The following is a 26,601-nucleotide window of genomic DNA, read 5'->3' on the forward strand; positions in this document are numbered from 1 at the left end:
TGTTCTTAGCCTCTACACGCACATTTCTATGTAGGTCTGCTGTTGCTGGGGTCTGGTTCTTTTTAAAGAAATCTTCCACTCCAATGCGCAAGCGCACTGATGTGTAAGAAACTGATTGGTTGGTGACGAGGAGGAGGGCGTGGACTCCACGAGCTCCATAGATGGTCTCAAAGAGGCCTTGTTTTTCAATCGCGTTAATCCCATTTTTAGTGAGAAAAATAGTCTAAAATTTTAGAATTATCATACTAAAATTATATATTTACAAAATATATATGTCTTTGAATTATTTTTAAAGATATTGATAAATGCAACCTACATTACGTAGTTTTTACGTGTAAAAATAAACTAGTAGTTTGATAAAACAACAAAAGAAAGATAAGAACATCATTTATGTGATGTTCCACTATGTAGCATTAGTGAGTGACATTGTGCTCGTTTATCATAGAATCAATGGCATTTTTATATGCTTACTGCTCAGTAATTGGGTTTGTTTTGTGCAAATTTACAACATACTAGACACAAATTTATCTGTCTTTGCTCCAACTTCAGTAACTGGCTGCATTTCATTGGCATTATTTGAAAAGAAATAGTGAGTTCCTGAATGTGCGCCGTGCAAACATAGACCAACATGTCGGGTTTTGCCATTTTGAAAACGGGGCCATAGAGGAAATGGAGCTTGTGTTACGTTGAGAGGGAGGCGGGCAGAGCCGCAAAGCATTACCCCAGACAGAGGCGGGGAGTGAACACAAGCACAAGAGGAGCAACCCAGGGAGAGCGAAGAGACAGGCGGCCGCCGCGATGAGGCTGAAAAACCCGCTAAAACGAACGAAATTGGCTGAAAACATGATGCGCTCCATTGCCGACGACGGGGGATAGATACGTCGAAAAGAATGGGTAAGATTTAGCAAGTAATCAGACATTTTGGCCGAAAAATACGGATCAGTGGCGCTTGGCAATATGGTGGAAAGGACGACAGTTAGGCGCAGCGTTGTAAAAATGGCCATGGTGTTGTCAGCGACGAATATAAGGAAAAAACTATCTCCTGCTTTAAAATGACTTAAAAATGGGGTTTATTTAAAGGAATTGGCATTGTTTGTGTTTCTGTTTTGAGTTAACCTAGTTAAATTGTGGTCATACCAATTTATTCTCGAAGTATTCGTTGTTATTTCAACCTACGCATTTAAAATTTCCTTTGTCCTTGAAAGGGCAAATGCTCAAGTCTAAATTTATTCGACAAAAAACGCTGAAACAATGTAATGGCTCATATTTTACCCACAATAACGATGCTGGTTGGTATAAACAGTACACTTAAGTACAATTTTGTTAATTTTCAGTTTATTAGATTTTTAAGGTTTTTAATCGGTTCCTGCAACGAAATAAAAGCATTAAATAGCAGATTTTGGGCACAACGTTTTTCTTGAGTGGGTAAACCCAGTTTGTAACAAGATTTATGAACGTAATATAAGTCTTAATACCCACTTTTTTATTATTATTAGAACAAATCGTGAGAAGTTGTAAAAACGATCTAAACATGATTTAAAGGTATAATTCTTAAACTGTGGACACCAGACTTCAACTACATTTTACTTTATTGGCAATTAGGTATTCTGTATGATATAAAAGCTCAGATATACTTCGAAATACAAAATAGGGTGTTGGCTTTTAACCCTTTAAGGTTCTGAATTCTGAAACATTATTAATAAAAATACATTTTCTCTTTTCAAGTTGCATTACTCCTTCAGGAAACTTAAAACCATATTCAGGGTTAAGATCTTTACCATACGTAATGTGGTCTTCAAAAGAAAACACACTAGTACTATTTAAAAAAAATAAGAAATAAAATGTAATTAAATTAGTTGGACTTCTGGATCAAAGTTGTGGCATAGCCACAAATTAAATTGAGTGTTTCAGGCAATTAAAATACACTTTGTTTTGTATGTTGTGTTATATATTTAGGTTTCAAACTATATTTTTTTAAGTCAAAAGGATTAGTACCACCCTGCACCTAACAAAATGTCCACCGTAAGCTATTCTTGCGTAGATGTCAATGTTTAAAACATATTTATCTTTGTTACAATTGAGTCAAACTAATATAAACGAAACATTTGTTTTTGTTTTTTTAAATGTGCAAATACGTATTTAGTCTTTTCATTGTTTGTACATTAGATATTTGCCATTGCATAGTATTTCTTTGTTGGGTTAGGGTGTTTGCCAGCATAGGTTTGGTAAATTTTTAAACTACATAAATGTTCATAATTATGCTTTAATTTTGCAGACATCCTTCCAGAATAAGTCGGGTCTACGAAGAACAGCGTATTTCACCAAATCGAAATGGTACGTTTTTACTGATGTTGGACCACCTTTTATTTTATTATTTGACACAGGAGCTGTGTCGTCTTCTGTTATACTATTGTAGCCACTAGGGTGTGCTGTTGTCTCGACAATTTTCTAATTGATCATTTTTTTATGTTAAAGGGCTGATGTTAAGCCACGAAAAACTGAAGAACTATGACGTTTGCGCTGACATAAATTGATTGTAAGTATGACTTTTAGGACTTGTAAGAATTGTATTGACGATTTCTTGCCTATATTTTCTTTGTGTTTAATCAGACTGCCTAGCTATAATGTCCATCTTGCAGGAGGATAGCCAGCACTGCCCTCTAGTGTAGCATAATACAATGAAGTTGAATGTGATCAACAAATATTGTAGTTATCCGATTGCTAGCAACGATTTACGGATCGCTTGGCTCAATTTGAACAAACCTTTCTTGGCTGAAACTAGTGTATACGCTACTGTATTTGAGTACGTAAACTTAAAATGCCTAAAGTAATAATTGAAACATTTAGTGTACTATGTAAGGTCAAAATGCAAAAAAAAAAACTTTTAGGAAAGCGCTTAAAATTTATCGATGATGCTTATTTTTATCGTAGGTTCAGATTTGCACAATTATTGTAAAATAAAAAGCATTGGTTGTAATTAATTTTGACCTAGCTAGGGAACCTCGGAACATTTATTGTGAGGTTTAACTGATAAAGTTTTACGTTTACAACACTACCCTGCTAAAAATTACATGGACAGTGTGGCCTGTTTAAATGCACACCAAATGTCCTAACATCTATCTGATTTCTCCAGTTATCCGATTTCTAGAGACCATGCAAACAGGATAATCCGATGGCCTTTTTTAAATAAGAACAATTATCTCAAAGCGAGTTATTAGATTAGTGGGTGTAGATTTCTCCCAAAAAGTCCCACAGATTCCAATACTCAACATTTTTCAATGCTTATCGGATTTGTCTTGGAGGTTTACATTTGGCCATAAGCTAATGAAACCCACAACAGGGAAATCACGCTATCAAGCTGTGGGACAATGGTTACGTTGGCGACATGTTTACCAAGAAGACATCCAAGAAACGTTTTGAAAAGTAATGGGAAGTTTGAAATTTAACTATTACAGACATTCTTAACAAAAACACATAGAATACAATTATTTGATTATTCAATGTCCAAGGTCAATTGCAAACATCTAATTCCTATAAGAACTTAAAATGAAATCCTCTTTAGCATTTGTTGCACAGAATGCAAATGCAACAAATAATTGCTAAAGTTTAGTCACGGTTTGTCTAGTTTATGTTATTTTATAACACTCACCAAAATCCGTTTTACGTTCCATGCTTGTGGTACTTTTTTTTTTTTTACAAGAGTGATGGAAATTTTTTTATGAAAGATTCCCAAGGCAGTAAATACTTTGCGTAGTTGTAGGTCAGAACATAAAATTGCGTCATGCCCAATTTGAATGTTCTCCCTTTGGGTTGTTGAGGCAAAATGGATGCACCAAACCCCCTCAGTCCATTCCGAAACTCAAAGCTAACCCAATAGTTCTAAGTGATGCAGTTTTTTAAGTGACCACTGAAGGCAGATTTTTTTTGTGGGAACAATTTCCTGTGTTCTCCTACGTTAAAAAGTCCAGCGTTACACAAAAACGAACTTATGTACTCTGGAAGGGCCTGATACCATTCCAAGTATCAAATTTCAAAGCCTTTTAAGTCACACGATGACACGGTTACTTGACAATAACTAGCTGGCATAATATGCCAATAAAAAGGAGACATTTCATTTATTCAAATTTGGAATTTATGGTACTTTAGGAATGGATTTAGTTATAGCCGTCAAGAGTTCTAATAGAAAAATAACAAATTGATAGATGACCTATGACGTAGATAATACCATTATTCAAGGATCGGATCGCGTGATACTTAACAATTTACCTAACAGTTTGTTTTAAGGAATGTTAACATGATTTCCGCTAGGGTTCATTGTTTCAAATAGTTCACTTTTTTACCACCACTGTCCAAGGTTTTTAAGCTTCATCATTACTTTATTATTGTCTCGTGGTAGTAAGAAAAATATCCTAAATGTCGAGGAAGAGAACAATCAGCTTCCCGTCTATATGTTGATTTGTGGACTCCACCTGCTAATCCTGTCATCAACACATCATGGGCTAAATTTTATTGGTTGATGCGACACAAATTCTTTGCCAATGTTCAAATATTTGAACTTCTGTGGTGAATATTTACCACTCCCCAAAACACAATTTTGCTAGAGCTCCTATGTGCCTGTACATTGACTTAACATTGAAACTGGCCGCCCCTGAACAAATCGAGCTCTGTGTGAACGTAACATTATGAAGCAAGGATGCCTATTTACTTTGGGGTAATGGCGGAAGTTAAGTATAAGTGAACAATGTAAAGTTGTGTGCAATACTAACCAAAATAAATCCCTTAGAGTGCAAAACTGAAGAATCCAGTCTCAAAAAAAGTAGGCAAACATCTGACATCTGACCTAAAGAAAACGTGGTGGTTAGAGAGGTAAAAATACTTAGTGACTATCAGAGTTATTTTGACTACAAAGTGTTACTCTTGTAGTTTTTCCCTTTCTCGATCGGGCAATAATTTCCAATGATTAAAGGAAAACTGAAAGAAAGTGTAAAAATTGTTACGATTCTCTGCTATTCAAATCAAGTCTTAAGAACCATTGTGTGAAAGTAGCACTAGGCATCATGCATCTCATTAAACCAAAATGAGTATCCAATTTAGAATATTATTTTGGGGTGCATAAACATTTTTTAGGGGGGATATTCGTGGGGATATTCCAACATATTTTCAGCTTTCTCTTTAGTTTAACTTACATGTTGTGTTGTTATATCCATGGTATGAGGTAGCAATATAAGGAACTGAAACTAATTATCTTTAAAGTTAGGATACTTGGAAACTGAATGTTCATGCTCACATACTGTGTTCTTATCATTTTTCTTGCATTTCTTCCACAGTGAAAACATGAGACCAAGGATTGGACTTTCAAATTGGAAAGAAAAAGAAGACACCTCTGTAAGTTTGGTCTTTTTGATCTAAATATTTTCATCGTCTTGTTTATTGATACAACTCCAACAATAAAGTTCAGACACATTGTTTAGTAAAAACGCATCTTTGCCCAACCTTTTCTTATAATACATTACATAGATACATTTCCCTGGTAAGTCAATTTCATAGATAAAAGATTTAATATACATTAGTGTTCGCAGGAACACTAATGTAATATATGGGAATATATTTTAATGGAGAAAAAAAGAGAGTTGGATGGTGTGTTACAATATTCAGGGCTGGGGGATATTTAACAGTCATGGTTTTTTGTGAGTTCTCCCACTTATAAAGAGGGAAGGTCTAATGTTTTTCATAGATGCACTTTAATTGTAATTTTTTTTAATGAATGTATATGTACAATGATGCAAAAAAATATATATTTGGTCAACAACAAAGGCTCGCCCTCATACTTTGTAATGGAACCATGATTACCAATAACAGAGGCCAAAGATTTTCTGTAGGTCTTCACTCTGGCCCATTCTTCCATGCAGATGTGTGAAGTTTTGAGACTGTTGCTGACAGACTTTTAAAAACCTCTTCGGCTTCTCTATTGTGTTGAGGTCCAAAAACTGCCCAAGTCACTCCAGAACATGGAAGTGCCTTTTACAAAACCACTTCTTTGTTGCCTTGATGAATCATTGTCATACTAGAGGATTGAGCCATGTTTCATCACTCAATGCTCTTAATTATGGAAGGTTTTTGCCCAAAATCTCACCATACATGGCCCTGTCATTTTTTTCCCCCTTAATATGGATCAGCCATCCTGTCGCTTTTGCAGAAAACCAGCCCTTAAGCGTGATGTTTTCATTCCCATCCTTCACAGTGGGTATGGTGTTCTTGGGGTGCAACTCTGCATTCTTCCTCCTCCAAACACTGCAAGTGGCAGTTATTCCAAAGAGTTCCATTTTGGTCTCATCTGACCACATGACATTCTCCCAGTTGTACTTCGTATCATCCAGATGGTCTCTGGCAATCTCTAGACGAGCCTGAACATGTTCTGGCTTAGGCATTAGGACCTTTGAACCACTACAAGATTTCAATCCAATACTATGTAGTGTGTTACCACACTGGTGCCATACAATACTGGTAACAAGTGGAGGATAGAAGAGCTTCTTAAAGGAGTAACAGGTCAGAAGGCTGGTTTTGTTGCTTGTATGTAGGAGCTACATAGGCCTATGAATTTTCTGCATCATTATACATCATACAATGTTGTGAACATTACAGACCCCTCTTATCTTTAAAAAAGGAACAACTCTAAATAATCTGTGACTGTCAGTTACTTTTTTATCCAGTAAAGCTGGTATAAGGTGGCCAACGTAAAAACTAGGGCCAAGATGCACATCAAGTCAATGTTGACAAGGACATCAGTAGTCTTTTAATAAATAAAATCTTACCTGCTCCATTTGCAATAAGTGGTGACAACCTGATTAGAAAAAAACAAAGTATTTAACACCATAAACATAAGAGATGATTCTTAAAAAGATGAATATATTTTAAAAAAAAGAGATGTTTTACAAATCGGATGAGGACCTGCATACATTTAAGCATCACTAACCTGTAATTTCTGATGATTATATTGTGCATGATGAGCGCCAGATTCTATCAATGTTAATGCATTTCTCATCTTAAAATTTCATTTTGTTAACCTTAGGTTAGTGAGTTACACAATTCAATTCAAGTTTATGTATGTAGCCCAATACTACAACAATAGTCGTCTCAAAGGGCTTCATGCCGGAAATTATACGTTAAATTGTAAGTTAAAATCAATCCCTCAATAACTATTGTGCAGTCTAGTCAGTTTTACAGTGAAATCACTTCTTTCCACAATACCTGGAGGTACATTTTGTTTGACCGACTATCTCCATTAAATTAAAATTTTACCATTACCGGACAAAAGACCGGTTAATAGGTTTTCTTGATGGATCTTTTATTTTTTTTTATAAACAAAAAACAGGGACTCAAATTATTTTTATCTTACTTAAGACTTAAAACATTTTAATGTAAATTGCAAGAAGCCTAAATTAATTCAAAGTAGCTTATAATGATAAGTAATTTGGTTTAGTGTTCCCTCCTGTTGTATCTTTGGGCAATAAGTCAACAATTTCCGCCAACTCTTTCTCACTGTTACCAAATTCTTGTATTTTTTTTTTTATCATATCAAATTAAAAAATAAACAACAATAATTAAACATTAATTAACTTTTAGTTTTGTTAGACAATGCCAAAAAGCTATTTGCATACCTAACTGTTGTGCTCTACGATGTCAGTGTAGTGTAATTAAGACTGCCCGAATGTCTCCTTAATTTAATTTCTATAATTATATACCCCTGGTGGTCACTTGGTGAATTTTTCGTAAACCTTTGGTTTACTTTTCCAGAAGAGTTCAGTAGGGATTCAGTAAATATTTTTATAAACGGAAGTATTGTTAACACATTGGCAGGTCTGACTGGTAAAGTGCAACTTAGTTCATCACTTCTCTTTTTGTAATGTCTTACTAACAATTGCGTAGAATGATAATGTTTTTATTTTATTTGTGATATTACCAGTGATGAAAGTCTTCCGGGAATTCCCGGAAATCCGGGTTTTTGAGCAAACCGAACGTACTTTCCGGGAAATAAAGACCTGATCTCTACGGACAAATCGCTTTCCGGATTAAAAAATGGTCTGAAATCAGCTACTTTTAGCTTTATTTTCTATATTTCTCCGCAGATCGCTTCCTCTATGGTCGTGGCCATCTCTCGTCTTCCCGGCCTAATTGACCAATGACGGGACGTTTTAGTTGCTTTCGGATGCGTCGACGGGTCTGATTGGCTCTGTCTGCACCACGTGGTCAGCGTGACTTGATTCCCTAGAGACCAAAACTGGCGGACCCACGCTAAACTTTCACAAACACATCTGAAGAGTTTGCGATCAAATTTGTGTTAAAATAATGGCAGGCATCGTCATTATTGAGCGTGGTCACGACCTCAGTTGTGAGAAGACGATAAAAAACAAATTGAAGTGGTCTTGGCTGGAAAAAAAAGATTTTTAAGGTAGTGTAGGTCAAATACTTTTTTGTGTAAAATAATCTCAAAACCACATTTTGAAATAATTTCAATTTTAGTTTTGAGTTTCAGTTTTTATTTTGAATACATTTCTTTATCTAATTTATTTGTATTTCCTAATTACCATGATTTAGTTCAGTATAGTTGACATTAATTATAAGTATTTGATGGTTTGGACCCGCACTCCCTTAAAAAATAATGTTTACAATGTTTAGTTTAGTTTGTATGTTTGTTTTGATATTTCCCAGATTACTTAGTATTGGTGTTAAAGAATTGATGTATTATGTTATAGAATTATAGTTTAAAGCAGATCCCATATTTTGATGTAATTATATTTTGAGAAAACAGTGCAAGTGGATGTTGTACATCAGTCATTTCTAAAGCAGAAATAATGTATAAATAACTGAGGTATTTTCATAGAATATCATAGTTACTGGTGTTCTTTTTGCCATTTGGGGCTTTGATGTTACTATATTTTAGCAATTGTATGTTTTGCAGCTTTAAGGAAAAGCGTAGATTGTAGGATTGTGTTACTTTGAGCAATTTTCCAAATTCTTTTTTAGGACCAGCAAGTCCTTAATGGAGAGTCAAACTAGGGGTTTGAATGACAAATCATGATGCTCCAATTAGTCTTAGTTTCTTGATAAAGAAGTGAATAACTAGTTGCCAGAATGCACCAGAATGCATCTAAGACCACGTATTTTTCCAAAATTTCGCTCTGTGCCCGCCATATCGCTCAAAGAAAAGTTCAGGGATTTTTTCCTTGCCTGACTTTCATCACTGTATTACGCTTATATCTTGGTAAGATTTCATTGTCTTAAGTTTCTGACTAAAATGTTTGTCTACATTTTATTCCTGATCTTAATCAGAATTCACATTGGTTCGATGTTAGCGCAATTATTTGGCATAGGACTTTTTTGTGAGAAAAAAAGTTTTTTGTTTTATACTTAGTTTTCAGAAATGTAAATCGAAAATGCTTGGTCTTCTGTGTTTGCTAATGAAACTTGAGGTTTTCTCAAATTGAATTTTTTGTTTTAGTACATTAGATTTGCTTTTCTTAATTGATTGTAAGTCATGTGTTTTTCCCAATTTCGGATACACTGTGGGCTTACTACTTTTCCTTCTTTTTTTTTTTATCCTATCAAGAACCCATTCAACTGGATATTACGGAAGTGGACACAGCATTGTTTAAATGGAAGATGGTCACCAATTTGGCGATTGGCCAAATTTTAACAAGATGGAACTTTACTTTTCGGGCTTGGACATAAATGTTTAAAATTGTTTTTATTTTATTTATTTTTTGGATCCTTTTTCTTGACCACCACATGGACTTTGGGATCATGCTTACTGTTGGATGTGCTGACATTTTAATTTCTGTTTTTGGGAAACTCAAAATCAGTGTTTGTACATTTGAAATCCAGATGTTATCTTAAATAAAGTGTATGTTCTTCATTGTTTTTTCCCCCGCTGGCTTTGTTTCAAAGAGATCGGTTTGCAAATCAAGCCAATTGTTTTCGCATGAATGTTGGTTCTGTATCGAATGATGATCAAAATGTATCAGAGGTCGATTATTCAGTTGATTGCGTTTTTATTGTTTTCAGAAGAAAACAAAGAATAAATTATGAAATGGTAAATAATTTGAATTTTTCTATTGAAATTTTTAACTTCAGATTTCACTAGCTTTAAATAAATCTGTGATGGTGTCAAAGAAACAAGGAACACAATAATCCATGAGGTTATGGTTTCCATCTGAAATGGTTACCAGTACCTAGCTTGGAAGGCTTTCTAAGATGGCCACTATTTTGTCCGTCTTCCTGTCTGAAAAGGAAGTGATGCAATTGGTTGCAAAATTTATTCTTTTACTCTATCTTTTTTTATTAAGTGAGAGAAAGCTCTTGTTTTGGTCATTTACCTTAAGGCATAAAATAAATGTAAGTTTCTATAAAAGTATTTTTTTAAACCTTATAAAAGGGGAGGGACTTGGACATCACCTGAGAGTGGGGTAAATGAAAATAACGTCAATCAAAAGCAAAGCTTTCAGAGCAGGGAAGGAGCTCTAGATGGCGGTTGAGCCTTGGGAAAGGTGCCAGTTTTTCGGACCGTTTTTTGCTCGATAGCGTTTGATACTCGATTGATTTAGTAAGCGGATGTTATTCGATGACATTTTCTACGGATTTCTATGCGTTTTAGGTGGTTTTTGTGCTGTTTTCCGTGAGCTGAAAGAGCCGTCTGCTGGCGGAGTGCTTGTCGTTGTTTTCCATTCTGGGCTCTGGCAGCCATGGCGCGCCTCCATTTTTAGTGATCTCTGCTCGCCTCTGTCGGTGCAGACAGTGTTAGCCGATGCAGACTGTAAAGGCCTACATGCTTTTTTTGGGAAACAAAATAATTATTTTTTTTTTTTTTACAAATGACTAACCTCTTACTTACACGGCGTATTTGTATTTTTGTCACGTATGTTTAGATTTCCACGAAGAAAACGGGAATCTAATCGTTTGTTTTTCACGCGAGCGATTTTCTTTGTATACAATTGTAATATTTACATTACGGCATTTATCATTATGTTTTTTCTGTCCGTAAATATAGTTTTTCGAAAGCTTCTTGTGATGACGCAGTTAAAATTTACGACAAGCGGCTTGATCCATGGACTATTTTGAAAGTGACCGAACATTGAACAGACCACCAGAGCCACAGCACCTGTTTTTGTTCTAGGCTTTATTCAAGTGAGCGATTAGTAGTTTTAGGTAAATAAGTCGATTTGAGGCCATTTTCTTAAGTCCGGTCGCAAACGCCTGTTTTTTTTTTAACCTGCTAAAGCACCCGAGCTAAAGCAGTCCAATGGGACTTGTATGATAGTTGAAGCTTCCTCTTAACTTTTTGACAGCAAATACCAGGACACAAAACGCCACCACTGTATCAGCTTTTTGAGACGGCAACGATGATGAAGAGTAAAAATAAAAAGCAAGCGGATGAAGGATCGACTCAAAGCAATGCATCAAGGTATGATCTGTTTTTTTTCTTTTCAGCCTTTTTGCCTTTTTTTTTTGCTCTCTGTTTTGATTGTTTACTTTGTCAAGCTTGGTTGATCACCTGTGTTACACTTGTAAAATCCTTTCGAAGAAGTTAACCGATGTCACCGATGACCTTGCTTTTGTTTTAATAGCCACACCCCGGTTTTTGTACCGTTTGTAACACTTGGTTTTAGGATTTCAGTAAGGCCCGTGCTAAGATCGCCTTAAAGATGTGTATGTGGAGGACACAGGGAAACTTTCTGCATTTTATGTGTTGTAAAAGAGTCAACATGTTAAATTCCTTGTTGTTGTGTGACCTTCCCTAACAAATTAGGACTGCATTGCACCATTTTAAGAAGGTTGTTGTACCGTTTTATGTTTTAAATGTCAGAGAAATGACTGATAATTGTGGACACCAATCGCTTTGCTGCGGCAATTTGTCTTATTTATTGCATGATTTTTATTGACAAATGACCCTTTAGTTTTTTAATTGGCTTCTTTTTTACGTTTATTTTGAAGTGTTGCATAATATTATACTAACAGGGATGTTGTTTTGTGTGTGTGTGTTTTTTTAGCAGTTAATCTTAACCACTATTCAATCTTATATTATTTATTTTATTTATATTTTTGGGGCTGTCTTGAAGCTTGCAGTTCTCTACTACAATAAATAAAGGGAAATTTGTTCATGTGTTTAAACATTTTCAGCCTTTTTTTTAAACCTTAAATTGCCATTTATAAGCAGATTTAGGTTTATCTTTGGAGTGGAGAGTTTTACCCTTGAATTATTATTTTTTTAATTTAACCTTTGTCTTCTTTTCCTTTAGTTGGACTTGATGATTTCTCTCACTTGTAAAAAAAAATCATTGAATTCTTCAAATAAAATGTACTTTTATCTTACAAGTTTGTGATATTTTGTTTCAGTTTGTATTGAATCTTTAAAGATAAATGTATTCTCAGAACAGTAGTGTATATTTTTGTAGACATTTATCCATTTTTTTTCCCCCTCCAATTTTGAAAATTATTATTGGTCCTACTTTACAAATTTACTCTTCATGCTGACATTGTTTTAGGTTTCCTATTTTTGTGAATTTCTTATTCACTGGCTAAACTCTCATCAAATTAAATAAAACCAATAAAAGCATCATCCCATCAAACCTTTTGCATGTTGTCCTGATCTGGAGGAAGTAGTGAAGTTAGAAAGCATTGTAAATTTAGTTCACAAGACTGACAGTTACTTTGTAAAATACCCTTTTTGTTTCAGACACATTTACAGCTTTGAAATGTACAAATTCTGCCTCTGCATTTACTAAAAGTGCAGTGCAGGAGGTTACATCACACGTGAAGTCTAGTGATATTTGTGGCAGCCATTTTAGTATTTTAAGCTGAAATGAAGATGTTTATTTAACACAGTTGGCAACACAACTCTTTTTGAGTCATTCAGAGAACACTGGAGGTAAAACCACAGCAGAAGATGTGATAATTGAGACCCAAGGTATACAAGTCAGTCATCTTTTTCGTACTCTCTTGAGTCACAAAATGGCCCTTGCTTTGTTTGCCCAGCTCGCTGACTTATCTGTATTAGAACTCGGCTGAGGACTACAGAGTGGAAGAACCGGAAGTACTTAGACCTTTAAAAAAAAAACGACCTTGCGCCCTGATTGGCTGATCGACGTCAGAGCATCAAGGCAGCCAATCGTGTGAGGAGTTTACTGCCAGGTTCCCGCCCACTTATGACCTGAGAGCGGAAGGAAGTTTCCATCTACTTCCGTGACTTTTCAAGACGGACCTTTTGAAGGTTTTTGACTTATTTAAATAGAAAGAAGGATTGTTAAAAGATGCAGGAATTTCAGTTTTGTTTTCCGTCTTAAAAATAGCAAAGCAATAACACAAACAGACATATCTTATATAATTAAAACTAGTCAAGAGCTTCATTTACATTGAGGTATAGTTGTATAAATTACGGGAAGCTAAGCATTAGCATATATACCCTTTTGTCTAAGGGCACATCAACGCTGGTGTTTAAACTGTTAGTGTTAAGGCAGTGATTTTGCTGGTACATATTTAGTTTGTTGTAGCTTACAGCGACACCACGTGTTCAAATAGTTTTACACAGACAAAAAAAAAGTTTAGGAAGATTTATAACATTCTGCCATCGTCTGTATTAGTAAATACCATTTAAATTTGAAATGAATCTTTATAAGGATTTGAGGATTTTAGGCCACTTCCTCGTATTTCCCAGATTTTTTTTGTAACCATAAGAAACTGTTTATCTGGCTTTTGCCTTTTAATTTTTCGGCCATTTTACTATTTTACTTTCAGGTCAGAGCATGCTTAAACAAAACGTTATTAAGTCTAAACAGATCCAACAAATGCAGGAGTTTTAATGACTAATGAAATACAAAAAATTAAAGCGGTCCAAGACGGGGTTAGATGGAGGAGGCTGATTAGCGGAGTTCCCCTGAAGGGAAAAGAAGTCTCCAAGCTAAGACTAAAAGAGGAGGAATCTCAACTAATAAAGAAGTATTAAGCTAATAAAAGTAAGTTGTGACCAGTTTCTCTCTTTATTATTTTGAAATATTTAGTTAAAAAATACTTTTCTAGTCCAACGCTTCAACTACAGATGTAGCTCAGTATTCATTGTTTTATATTTTCTAGATCAAATTGTTCCTGCTTTTCTGTAGATCTGTGATTTCTTTAAATTTTATGTACATTACAGTCTTTTTACCATGACCAATTTTCAAAGGAGCATATTGCTTTGGCTTGTCCAACCTTCAAAAACAGTTCCAGGAATTATTCAAGTCCCAAAAGTGCACACAACGCAGGACGTGACCCTGCTCTGTGACTGTTTAATGAAATATGTTGTTTCTTTGGTGGTCAAACAAGGGAAGTCCATGACTTTAGCTCTGCTTTTGTTTTGTTTTTAAATAAGTATAAGAGGATTTGTGTTCCTTACAGAGAATAAGGCTGTTATGAGATTATTTGCTGAGTGAGGAGTGAAGCCCGTTATGCAATTCTTTTTGGCTGACCGTCTGTGAATTCCACTGAGAGCATCAACACTTGTTCTTATCCTGATTTCAACCCTCACTCCTCCTCCTGCTATGTTGTTGGATCTGAGTTTTTTGGAGAAAGGGAATCAGAAGGTCTAATTTATTCCTTTTCCTGTAGTAACTCTGCCTCGGAGGAATCCAACCGCTCTGCGTCGGAGTCAGGAAGTCAGTCAGAAAGCGAACATGGCAGTGAGAGGAGGTCACACAACTCTGAGTCAAACAGCACCTCTGAGTCGGAAAGTCACTCCGAGTCGGAGAGCGAGTCTGCAGAGTCCAAGTCGCAGCAAACCGCAGAAGTCAAAGACAAGCCAGTCAGGAAGAAAGAGCGTCTGGCTGATGTGAAGAAGGTAAAGGTCTTTGGAAACTAAATCACAGGTCATGAACTCAGAGCAGGTTGTCTTTTCCACCACAGATTCTCAAATATAACTCTCACTGCCTTTGAGCAGAGCAGCTTCCTGTTTTCAGGCAGCTTTTGAGGTTTAGATGTTACCTTTAATTTGCAAAGGAATCATTTGATCCAAAGTGAGTTCTTAAAAACATTTACATCTTCAAAACAAAATTTAGACCAAGATCAGAGATTACATCCATGTCAGGTGTGATGAAAGTTTTTGTTAACTTTCATTTTTTAATGCTAATATAAATTTGTTAGACATTTAAATCTGGCTTATATATCCTAGTTAAACCTCACTAGATGGTAACGTCGTTTATGTGCACTCTAATAATTCATATCTAACAGAATGAGGAAAATGAGGACATTCCCCACTAGTGTTATTCACTGGGGTCTCCAGCAGCCCTTCTCCAGCATTTGCTTTCCGTCAACAGATGTGGGAGGAGCATCCAGACGTGTACGGTGTCAGGAGGTCAAACCGCAGCAGACAGGAGCCAGAGCGCCTCAACATTGGAGCTGAGGTAAGCCACAGACTGGAACTTCAGTTACCAACTCATCCACAAGACTAAAGCGCTTCCGCCATCTAGTGGATGAAGTGCAGAAGTGATTGGCACGTTTGGATTGAAGGGTCCTCTCTGCTTACAGGGCAGCAGTGACTCTGAGAGCGAGAGCCCTAAAAGGAAATCCTCACGCTCTAAGAAGAAGGAGTGAGTACAGAAATTCTGGTCATATTTTAGAGTTTGCTATTTATTTATCCATGTATCTGTGAACTGTTCCTGCACCATATCATTTTGATATTTTGCTTTGAGGTATGATGAGTGTTTTGTTTTGTTAAACCTTGACCCATGCAGTCTTTCATGTGTGCCGTTCAGTCTGTGCTGTGAATTGTGTCACATGATGTTTAGCTTTAAATGGCTGAACAGCTGGTTTGCAGCAGTTGCGGGCAGCCAGATGACAAGGAGCACCAAAACTCGAGAGGCTGTTGTTTCTCATCAGCCTTTATTTAAACAAACAAAGGGGAAAAAAGCTTTACTGTTGGAGAGAAATCTTTGATGCGGCTTGAGGGTGACACTTGTGGCATTTCTTTGTTGTAAGAAATATCTGGAAAGATGATGACTCAAATGATGATGAAGAGGAGGAGGATGTGGAGGCTTCCGACAGTACAGAAAGTGAGCAGGAAGAGAAAAAAGTTAGATCCAGACGACTTCCTGCTAGAAGGTAAGAGAGTAGCTGAGCCTGGCTCTCAGACAGCTGGTCTGCTCCAAACCATGCCATGCTGTGTGAGCACTTGTTTGATCACATCTTCCACTTTCTGTTCCGGTGTTTCACCACCATCTGTTCATATTTTGTGTGTTTCTAAGATCTATTTTATTGGGGTGGGGGGGGGGGTATTTGAGCAGGACCTCTGAGCACTTTCTGTGTTTCTGTGTCTCACCTTTTCAGACCTCAGACCAAGTCTTTGTCCGGCAAAAAACAGCAGTTGCAAAAAGGAAGAAAGTCCCGGAAGCAGGAGTCATCAGGCGATGAAGACGAGGATGAAGACGACGACGACGACGACGAGGAGGACGACGATGAAGAAGACACCCCAAAAAGACAAACGAGAAGAAGGGGGGCTACAAAAGTGAAAAGGTGACTTATGAGCACAGAATGTTTGTGGTGGTTTCTGCCTAAAAAAAGACTTGCGTCTATTTTCTATTTTTTTATTTTCACCTTTTGATTCTTAACCTTTTATAAGGTGGATTACAATGTTCCCTCATTTATTGCAGGAGTAGCATTCTACAAAAAAAAGGACTCCACACAGTGGACAGCTTCAGTTTTACAACAATATCCATGTTTTCAGGCTGTACAGCTCCTCACTACAAACTTTTCTCAGACAGACACCAACATCTTCACACTTTCCTCTCTTGTTTAAACTCTCCAAGTTGAGACATACGTAGAAAAATGAGTCCACTATAACACAGATCTGCTTGCAATCAGAGATCCATTTAAATTTGGCGACTGAAAGGATTCTGTACAGGAGATGCAAGGCGGAGGAGGTTTTGATTGACGAGGTCTACAGCCAATCAGGACGCAGAACACAATCCACTGTAAAAAATAATCATCTGCAAAACGGCGAGATTGCAAAAGTGAAGTGCATTGTACTGAAAGACCAAAGTATCTACAGTTGTCATTTTATGTTATAGGACTCTGTGTGTACAGATTTCAACCAAAGCTTGACTAAAGTCGTCTTTTCTTCTCCTCTGCGGCGTTTCAGCTATAAAGAGGACCAGCACGACTTTGAAACGGACTCTGATGACCTGATCGAAATGACAGGGGAGGCTGGTGAGGAGCAGCAGGACGACGACAGCGAGACCATCGAGAAGATTCTCGACACCCGAATCGGCAAGAAAGGAGGTTGGTCCATTTTCCCCTTTTTTGTAATGTTTTTCTTTTTTCTGGACGCCTTCGATCTTAGCTTAAAAGTTGTCGGTGACGCTTCTGTTCCGGCTCCTTCAGCCATCGGAGCTGCTACTACCGTGTATGCAGTGGAGGAGAACGGAGACCCAGCAGAAGGGTTCGATCCCGAAAAAGAAGAAGGCGAGACGCAGTATCTGATCAAGTGGAAGGGCTGGTCCTACATCCACAGCACGTGGGAGAGCATGGACTCCCTAACGCAGCAGAAGGTGAAGGGTCTGAAGAAAATGGACAATTTCAAGAAGAAAAGCGAAGAGATGAATGCATGGTGAGGAGTTTTGCATCGACATGTTCTCCTTCTAAAGGATTCCTGAGAATCTGAGTTACCGTGGAGTCCGTTTGCAGGTTGAGGAGGGCGTGCCCCGAGGATATAGAGTTTCATAACTGCCAGCAGGAGCTCATGGCTGATTTGAACAAGCAGTTTCAGATTGTGGAGCGAGTCATTGGTAAGATGGTCCAGAACATGCTGTAGACATTTTTATTTATTAGAAAACCAACCAAAAGAAATGTCTTTCACAAACAGCAACAAAAACCGGAAAGACGGCAGGAACCTCCGACTTCCCCTGTGAGTTTTTGATTTGACAATCTGTTCAAACATTTGACATCTTTTCATCCTTTTTTTTCTTCTTTTTTTGAACCATGAATGTTGTTTTTAACCAGCTCACAGTCATAAGACGTCATCCGACGAACCCGAGTACTTGTGTAAGTGGATGGGTTTGCCGTACTCGGAGTGCAGCTGGGAAGACGGCGCCCTGGTCATGAAGAAGTTCCAGCGCTGCATCGACAGCTTCACTAGCCGAAACTCCAGCAAGACCGTCCCGTCCAAAGACTGCAAGGCAAGGCCGGCCGCGGCAGGAACCGCCAAAGCTCTACGAGAAGGAAAGTGCAGATCTGACTCCTGTCTGTCACTTTCAGGTTTTAAAGCAAAGGCCCAGGTTTGTTGCTCTGAAGAAACAGCCGACGTACATCGGGGATGAGAATCTGGAACTGAGAGATTACCAGCTGGATGGCTTGAACTGGCTGGCTCACTCCTGGTGCAGGTATTCATAAGAATCTGTCCTTATTCTTCACAGACAGGGAGCGGTTTGTCATTCTTCCTCCTCCTCTTCCTCAGGTGTAACAGCGTCATCCTCGCTGATGAGATGGGACTGGGGAAAACCATCCAGACAATCTCTTTTCTGTCCTACCTGTTCCACCAGCATCAGCTCTACGGGCCCTTTTTGCTGGTGGTCCCTCTGTCCACGCTCACCTCGTGGCAGAGGGAGTTCGAGACCTGGGCCCCGGACATGAACGTGGTGGTTTACATCGGCGACGTTATGAGCAGGAAAACCGTGGGTGGAGTTTTGTCACCTCTTTATTCATGGTTTTAACCTTATCAAATCTGTGACTCTAAGGGGATTTCTCTGCAGATCCGTGACTACGAGTGGGTGAACCATCAAACCAAAAGGATCCGCTTCAATGCACTTATAACCACGTATGAGATCTTACTCAAAGATAAGGTAGAAGAATTGTTGTTCTGGTTTTCATGTGTGGCTGCATGGCGTGATCATTTCCCAGCATCCCCTCTGAACCCACAGGGCGTCCTTGGGAACATCAACTGGGCGTTTCTGGGCGTGGATGAGGCTCACAGGCTGAAGAACGATGACTCCCTCCTCTACAAAACATTAATGGAGTTCAGATCCAATCACAGACTCCTCATCACCGGCACTCCTCTGCAGAACTCCCTCAAGGAGCTCTGGTCTCTGCTGCACTTCCTCATGCCTGACAAGTATGTCCTCCTGCTGGCTTGATCAACCATGCACAAAAGTTTGTATTCCACAAGCGACGCTGTGGTTCAATCCGCTGTGCAGGTTTGATTCCTGGGAAGATTTTGAGGACGAGCATGGAAAAGGGCGGGACAACGGGTACCAGAGTCTCCACAAAGTCCTGGAGCCGTTCCTGCTGCGGCGGGTCAAGAAGGACGTGGAGAAGTCTCTCCCCGCCAAAGTAGAGCAGATCCTTCGAGTGGACATGACCGCACAGCAGAAACAATTTTACAAGTATGACCTCCCCTGCTTTTAAGAGTCCTTTGTGTTTCTCTCCATCCATCACTTCATTTCCTTTCTTTTTTGTCCTTCTAGGTGGATTTTAACAAGAAATTATAAAGCACTTTCCAAAGGGACGCGTGGCAGCTCCTCAGGCTTCCTGAATATCGTCATGGAGCTTAAAAAGTGCTGCAATCACTGCTTTCTTATTAAACAGCCTGAGGACGGAGACGGTGAGGTGCAGCAGGATGTTCTCCAAGTACGTCTTCCCGCATCTTTTCCAAATCACTGTCCTGAAACGTTCTTGATTCTGGAATTTTGCCATTCCAATATTTGCAGATTAACATCCCTTTATTTGCATGTGTTTGTTTTTTAGGGGGTAGTGAGAGGCAGCGGGAAGCTTGTCCTGTTAGACAAGCTGCTCACGAGGCTCAGAGAGAGAGGAAACAGAGTCCTGATCTTCTCCCAGATGGTCAGGATGTTGGACATTCTGGCAAAGTATCTCACCAAGAAGCGATTCCCATTTCAGGTGAGATTTAAGAGAAGACGAGGAGCTGATATAGCAATAAAAAAATGGCTTAAAAAATCCTGAATCTCAATCAGGTCATTTGCATGTCCAAACAAAAGTCAACAGTGTTTGACCTTTGAATCTATTGGTGTTTGCTGTGAAAGGCCCTTCACGCGCCGCACAGATCAGATTATTCCTGGATGATGATAGGAGGACCATGTGCTGCCGCAGGCTCGTCTTTCCACACGTTTATTTATATCAACAAGTTATTTTCTGCCGCAGAGCAGCTGAATCTTTGCTTGTTTTCTGCTGACCCGGCCGTCGAAGTCTTTGTCCGCCTGAGCGCATAGTGGGCATACGGTGGCATGCAGAGAATGGCGATGCTGGGGAAAAGTGTGAAAAGTCTCATCTTTTGTGTCACTCTTCCTCTCCTCAGCGGCTGGACGGTTCCATAAAGGGGGAAATCCGAAAGCAAGCGTTGGATCACTTCAACGCCGAAGGCTCTGAGGTTAGCGGGCTTGTTGTTTTCCTAAAACACTTTGTTCTTGCCATTGTGGTAAATTAGTGTTCATCTGGATTTCTCCATCTCAGAGACACAAAGTTAAGAATGTGTTAGATGTTTGCAGGAAGGTCTGATCCTGCTTTTTCTGCTTGTTTTGCAGGACTTCTGCTTCCTGTTGTCCACCAGAGCTGGAGGCTTGGGCATCAATCTGGCCTCTGCAGACACCGTGGTCATCTTCGACTCCGACTGGAACCCTCAAAACGACCTTCAGGCACAAGCAAGAGCCCACAGGATCGGGCAGAAGAAGCAGGCAGGATTCCTAGATTTTTTTTATCTCTCTGTATCACCGCTGTAGTTTTTCTTTCAAACTTAGAATGTTTTTTTATTTCTTTTTTCTTTTAACAGGTGAACATATATCGACTCGTCACTAAAGGAACGGTGGAGGAGGACATCATCGAAAGGGCCAAGAAGAAGATGGTGCTGGACCATCTGGTCATTCAAAGAATGGACACCACGGGTCGAACTGTTCTGGACAGCAACTCAGGAAACACTAAGTAATTCTTTCAAATAGACCTTTCTTTTCCAAGAATAGTTCATTTGTGTTGTCCATCTTCCTTTTGACGTGATTTCCCTTCATCCCAGTTCCAACCCTTTCAATAAAGAAGAGCTGACGGCGATTCTGAAGTTTGGTGCGGAGGATCTTTTCAAAGAGGCAGAAGGAGAAGAGTCTGAACCTCAGGTCCGCCTAAGAGGAAACCATGGTGGTTGAGATTGTACTTTTGCTGACAGAAAGCATCTTTCCTTGTTTCCTGCAGGAGATGGACATCGATGAGATCCTGAGGCTGGCAGAGACGAGAGAAAGCGATCAAGGCTCCAGTGCCACTGATGAACTGTTATCCCAGTTTAAAGTATGTTTTGCTTTTTTTGGTCACATGATCATTGCTTTCTGTGGATTCCTGCTTTAAAAAAGTATTCCACCCTTTTCTTTTTTTTAGGTTGCCAACTTCTCCAGTATGGAAGAAACCACTCATGAGTTTGAGGAGAGGCCTGTACGGGAGTGGGATGACATCATTCCAGAGGAGCAGAGGCGCAAAGCTGAGGAGGAGGAGAAGCAGCGGGAGATGGAGGACATCTTCATGCTGCCCAGGAGCAGGAGCTCTAACAAACGGGTGAGGAGGACAAACTCCATTGCTTTTTTCTTTGTCTCTCAGACCTCCAAAACGACGGGCACAGGTTTTGATTGATGTACAACCTTTTTAAAAAGCGCTCCCTTCCCTTTTTGTTTGTCAGGCGCAGGCCAACGACAGCGACAGCGACGTGGGCTCCAAACTGAAGAACCGCTCCTCTGGCTCCGACAGCGAGACCGACGACAGCGACGACGACAAGAAGCCCAAGAAGAGAGGACGGCCGAGGGCTCGCAAGAACAACGTGGAGGGTTTCACTGACGCAGAGATCCGCAGGTAACACCGGATTTGCTGACTCCTCCCTGTTTTTGCTCATATTTTCTCACATTTTGAATGTATTTACAACCTCAACAGGTTCATCAAGGCCTATAAGAAGTTCGGATCTCCTCTTGAGCGGTAGGCTTTTTCTTATTGCAGTGTCGTTTTGCACCTGAGATCCTTTGGTCTCTTTTTAAGCGTTTCTCTCCTCCCGCCTTGATGTTGCCAGGTTGGAGGCCATCGCCAGAGACTCTGAGCTGGTGGACAAATCCATCGCAGATCTGAAGAGGCTCGGAGAGCTGATTCACTCCAGCTGTGTGTCTGCGGTGCAGGAGCACGAAGAACACCTTAAAGAGAACCCAGTTGAAGGTTTGTGACTCCTTTCCTGCACAAGAAACCTCCAAATGATACGTTTGTAAAGATGACACAAAATGAGAGAACGTTGATATTCCAGCCAAAGGCCCGGGGAAACGGCGGGGAATCAACATCAAGATTTCAGGAGTGCAGGTCAACGCCAAGTCCATCATCCAGCACGAGGAAGAGTTTGAGCCTCTGCACAAAGCAGTCCCCTCCAACCCCAACGACAGGGACAAGTAAGTCACTGCAAACGGAGAGAATGAAGAACTGCTTTGTTGATTCAGTCTGGCAACTCGTCTTCTTGAAGGTTTAAGCTGACGTGCAGGGCCAAAGTAGCCCACTTTGATGTGGACTGGGACCTGCAGGACGACACGCAGCTCCTGCTGGGCATCTACGAGCACGGCTTTGGGAACTGGGAATTAATCAAAACCGATCCTGACCTGAAACTTACAGAAAAGGTATTTCCTTCTGCCTCTGGAACAGAACCAAAAAAAAACGCAGTCTAAGATGTGTGAGGCTAAGAAAGCAGCCTGATAACGGTCAACTCCTCACACAGATCCTCCCAGACGACCCAAGCAAGAAGCCTCAGGCCAAGCAGCTGCAGGCCAGAGCGGAGTATCTCCTCAAGCTGCTGAAAAGAGAACAGGACAGCGCCGACGTGGCGAAAGCCGGAGACGAGGTTCGCCGCTGCTCCCTCCGTTTGCACGCTGACCATCTGTGACACAACTCTGACCGTGTTTTTCTTCCCCCAAGGTCAAAGTGAAGAAGAGGAGGCCTCGGGCGAAGAAGGAGAACAAGGTTCTGAAAGACGAGCAGGGCAACGACATCTCCTCTCCCCGACTGTCCGATAACCCGTCAGAGGAGGGCGAGCTGAAGGTCAGTCCGCCGCTCAGACGGAAACGATTGAACTTTCAGTTTTTTTAAACCACCTTCACCCCTCACTGCTGTTTCTGGGGGTTTCTGGGGGAAGGATGAGGTCACGGAAAAGTCCAACGTGAAGAAGAGACAAAAGAAAAAGGACAACAAGGAGAACAAAGAAAAGCAGGGAACCCCGAAAAAGGAGAAGAACGGGGACAAAGAGAAGAAGGCCTCAAAGCCCAGAAAAGAGAAGGTGCTTCCAACATTAGCGCTCAACGTCACAATAGGAAGCTCTGTGATCATAACTCTGCCATTTTGGCTTTTCAGGCTAAAGGAGCCAAAGGGAAAAAGACCCAAGGTCCTGTTCACATCACAGCCGGGTCCGAGCCCGTTCCCATCGAAGGGAAGGAGGACGACGAGCTCGACCAGGAGACCTTCAGTGTTGTGAGCGCCTGCTTTTCCCAAAAAAGTTCAATAGTTTGGGTTTTTTGCGCTCCCTAAAGGTAATAAAGAGGCGTGTCTTGGACTTTGTGTCCAGTGTAAGGAACGCATGAGGCCGGTGAAAAAGGCTCTGAAGCAGCTGGACAAACCAGATGAGGGTCTGTCGGATCAAGAGCAGCTCCAGCACACCCGTACATGTCTGCTGAAGATCGGCGACCGCATCACGGAATGCCTTAAATCCTACAACGACCCAGAACATGTCAAGTTGTGGCGCCGGTATGAAACCGCTCATGCTTTCATTCATTTGGTTGTTTATTTTCCATCGCCTCCCTAACGATGTTGTCGTCTTCAGGAACCTCTGGATTTTTGTGTCCAAGTTTACCGAGTTTGGTGCGAGGAAGCTCCACAAGCTTTACAAGATGGCTCAGAAGAAAAGATCGCACGAGGAAGAGGTGAGCTAACTGAACGTGTCATGTTTGAACCGAAGTGCGCGTGGTTCTCAGCTCTGAAGCTGGTGTGTGACGTTCCAGAAGGAGCACAAAAAGAAGGAGGACCTCCCCGGAAGAATGAAATCCTTCAGACCAGAAGCCTCCGGCTCCAGTCGCGACTCCACAGGTACTCAGCCCTCATCCAAGTCTGGCTCTCACCCGGGCCAGCCGGGACCCCACGGACACCACAGGGAGCCGTACAGCACCGGCAGCAAGCGCCACTTTGGAGGTGATGGTACGTTCAGGTTTCACTTCCGCTAGAAACTAAAAAACCCCAAATCAGCAAAAGGATTCAAGTGTTTGGTTTTCATTGAACAGATCGGGGGGACTGGCAGAGGGACCGTAAATACGGATATGCAGGAAACAGCAGCCAGCAGTGGCAGGGAGACCGCCACCATCCCTACGACCCCCACAGGTACAAGGATCACTATGGCGAGCGGCGTCCGCACGGGGACCCCTACCGCAGCTCGGGCAGCTTCCGGAACAACGTCTCACCCCGGAAGAGACCCTACGAGCAGTACAGCAACGACCGGGACCACAGGGGTCACCGGCCGTACTACGACAGGTGAGCTGCTGCCGCAGTACCTCCACCAGGACGCCAACGAGGATCCAAGCACGCAGATATGTGTGACCGTACATATATTTAAGATGTAAATGTTGCTCTAAAATGTTTAAGTTTGTAAACCAAACACGCTGTCACTGATAGAATATGAATTCAATTTGAGAAACAAACCACAGGAACTTGTTAAAACCACCGTTTTCTTAGCAGGGGGTCTTTAAGATCTTCCACCTTTAACTTTCAATTATCTTCGTTAGGCATCCGGACCCCAAAAGACGGCGCCCCGACGAATTCCGTTCCAACTACCACCAAGGAGCTGAAGGCTCCCTTCAGGACTTCAGGAGGATGCCGGACCACAGACCCGCGGGTCCGTCAGGACCCGAACATTACAGCAGGCCCTTCCATCCCGACAAACCCCCTCCCCTTTTGGACCCTCGCTCCCCTCTCAACCAGAAGTCCCCGCAGGACTCCCGCTCGCCTTTGGAGCGGCCCGGCGAGCCCAACGCCGTAACAGACCCAAACCGGATCAACCGGAAAACATAGTCTGCTGGGACTCGCCGCTGAGAAGGGAACGCGGTCTCTTTACAAGCATCACCAAACTCGTGACCTCTTTTCTCTCGCCACTTTGCCACTCTGTCTGTCTGTCAGGATGGAAACGCACAAAAAGGTGCATCATAATGTAAACAAACTGGCTGCTCAGTCGGTGGCGGTGCATCTGGAGCGCTAGTCCCATGGACTACTGTAAGGAGAATTTAGGATATTTGAATGAAGGACTTTCAATCCTAAAAGTGCCTAAAGGTGTTGGCCTCTGGAGCCGTGAAGGTGAAGGGATTCTTCCTTAAAGAACCAAGACATCTTTTTTTTTTTTTTTAAGTAGCTTCATCGCAAATGAGGACAGATTTGTTATCATTTGCACCTTAAGACCTTTCGATCATGGAGCTGAACTGACTGATAAAGGTTTCTCCGTGCTGGATGGGGGCGGGATTCTTCCTCCTCTGGCTTTTTGGTTTTAAAACAAACTCCCGGCTCTCCTGCTCACGGTGGAGTCCCTCTGTAATGGTGTTGATCACTGCGATCCTTTAGCTGCTGTCACTTTAACCACGAGAAGGCTGTCAGAGCAGCATTTATTACAGCCCCGCTACAACACTACAGATTAAAGCTACTCTCTTCAGTATTAGGATTCCAAATTCATCTATTTGAGGCTTTTCAATTATTCAATCCGCCTTAAATCTGTCAATTCAGTTTATTTAGGTTTGACTTTTTCCATCATCCACCCTTAAAGTAGCAGATTTTAAAGGTCATTAGAAAGGCTTTTGTCTAATAGGTATTTTTTTTCCCCGTGCCAAATCTCCTGTCGCCATGTTTTTGTTTGTTTGTTTGTTTGTTTTTGTGCCTTAATGTTTTGTCACTGTGCTGAGGGCTGGAAGTGTTGGAGGAAAACTGGACACATCAGTTCAAACCTGAAGAAGGGACCATAAACGCTGGTAATCCTTGAGGTTTCTGTGATTTCTAGAAGAGCTGCTGAAATTATGGAAATATGAAGAAAGACGATGTTTTCGAGAAGCTAAAAAAAAAAAAACTCCCAGTCTTTTGTCCTGGGCACTCCGCTGAGCTTTTACAGTGAAAAAACAACCTGCTCTTCTTTTTCTCCCACTTCAAGCAAACGCCGTCTGTACCGTTTGTTCTGCGAATGGAAGAATGAAAATAATTTATATTTGTGACCAAAACAGAACCACTCCGTGAGATTATGTGGTGTACATATGTTGAGGCATATGGAATAAATTTTGTTACACAAGAAAAGGAGCATCGCCTGACTGAAAGGCGAGCAGCAGCAGCAGGTGACACTAAATCCACTATGGAAGATTAAAAGCTTGCTATGAGCTTTTTTGTATTGATTGGGATCTCTGGTTTTAAATGGATTTTTGTCTATGCTCACATTTATCTTTGATTCATTTCATTGTTTCAGTTTTTTCCCTAAATTACAAACCAGTACCCCCCCCCCCCCCCCTTTTTTTTTTATCCAAACCTTCATCTTCTTTTGCAAAAAAATGCAAAACTGTTGTT

The 26,601-nt window shown here is 40.6% G+C and overlaps 1 protein-coding gene across 2 annotated transcripts; it reads left to right on the forward strand.

The window, feature by feature from the left end:
• The first annotated feature begins 595 nt into the window (after positions 1 to 595).
• On the forward strand, positions 596 to 26,435 carry chd2 (chromodomain helicase DNA binding protein 2). Of its 2 annotated transcripts, XM_011476140.3 has the most exons (42): positions 596 to 894; positions 2,276 to 2,334; positions 2,476 to 2,536; positions 5,328 to 5,385; positions 9,608 to 11,458; positions 14,635 to 14,863; positions 15,339 to 15,425; positions 15,550 to 15,611; positions 16,000 to 16,122; positions 16,348 to 16,533; positions 17,159 to 17,298; positions 17,401 to 17,626; positions 17,704 to 17,804; positions 17,882 to 17,923; positions 18,019 to 18,194; positions 18,274 to 18,398; positions 18,473 to 18,689; positions 18,768 to 18,857; positions 18,936 to 19,126; positions 19,209 to 19,397; positions 19,479 to 19,641; positions 19,759 to 19,911; positions 20,327 to 20,398; positions 20,553 to 20,702; positions 20,798 to 20,946; positions 21,035 to 21,131; positions 21,208 to 21,300; positions 21,388 to 21,561; positions 21,683 to 21,852; positions 21,931 to 21,972; positions 22,064 to 22,203; positions 22,289 to 22,427; positions 22,499 to 22,649; positions 22,748 to 22,870; positions 22,945 to 23,067; positions 23,162 to 23,302; positions 23,377 to 23,493; positions 23,588 to 23,766; positions 23,843 to 23,942; positions 24,021 to 24,213; positions 24,297 to 24,543; positions 24,795 to 26,435. In XM_011476140.3, the coding sequence occupies exons 5-42, from the start codon at positions 11,397 to 11,399 to the stop codon at positions 25,078 to 25,080; spliced, it is 5,448 nt and encodes a 1,815-aa protein (XP_011474442.1). In that variant the 5' UTR covers positions 596 to 894; positions 2,276 to 2,334; positions 2,476 to 2,536; positions 5,328 to 5,385; positions 9,608 to 11,396; the 3' UTR covers positions 25,081 to 26,435. The 2 variants fall into 2 exon arrangements, with proteins under 2 accessions (XP_011474442.1, XP_011474443.1); XM_011476141.3 differs by lacking the exon at positions 16,000 to 16,122 and having other exon boundaries at positions 597 to 894.
• Positions 26,436 to 26,601: the final 166 nt, after the last annotated feature.

Source organism: Oryzias latipes, chromosome 6, assembly GCF_002234675.1.
Source record: "Oryzias latipes chromosome 6, ASM223467v1".
NCBI classification, from domain to species: Eukaryota; Metazoa; Chordata; class Actinopteri; order Beloniformes; family Adrianichthyidae; genus Oryzias; species Oryzias latipes.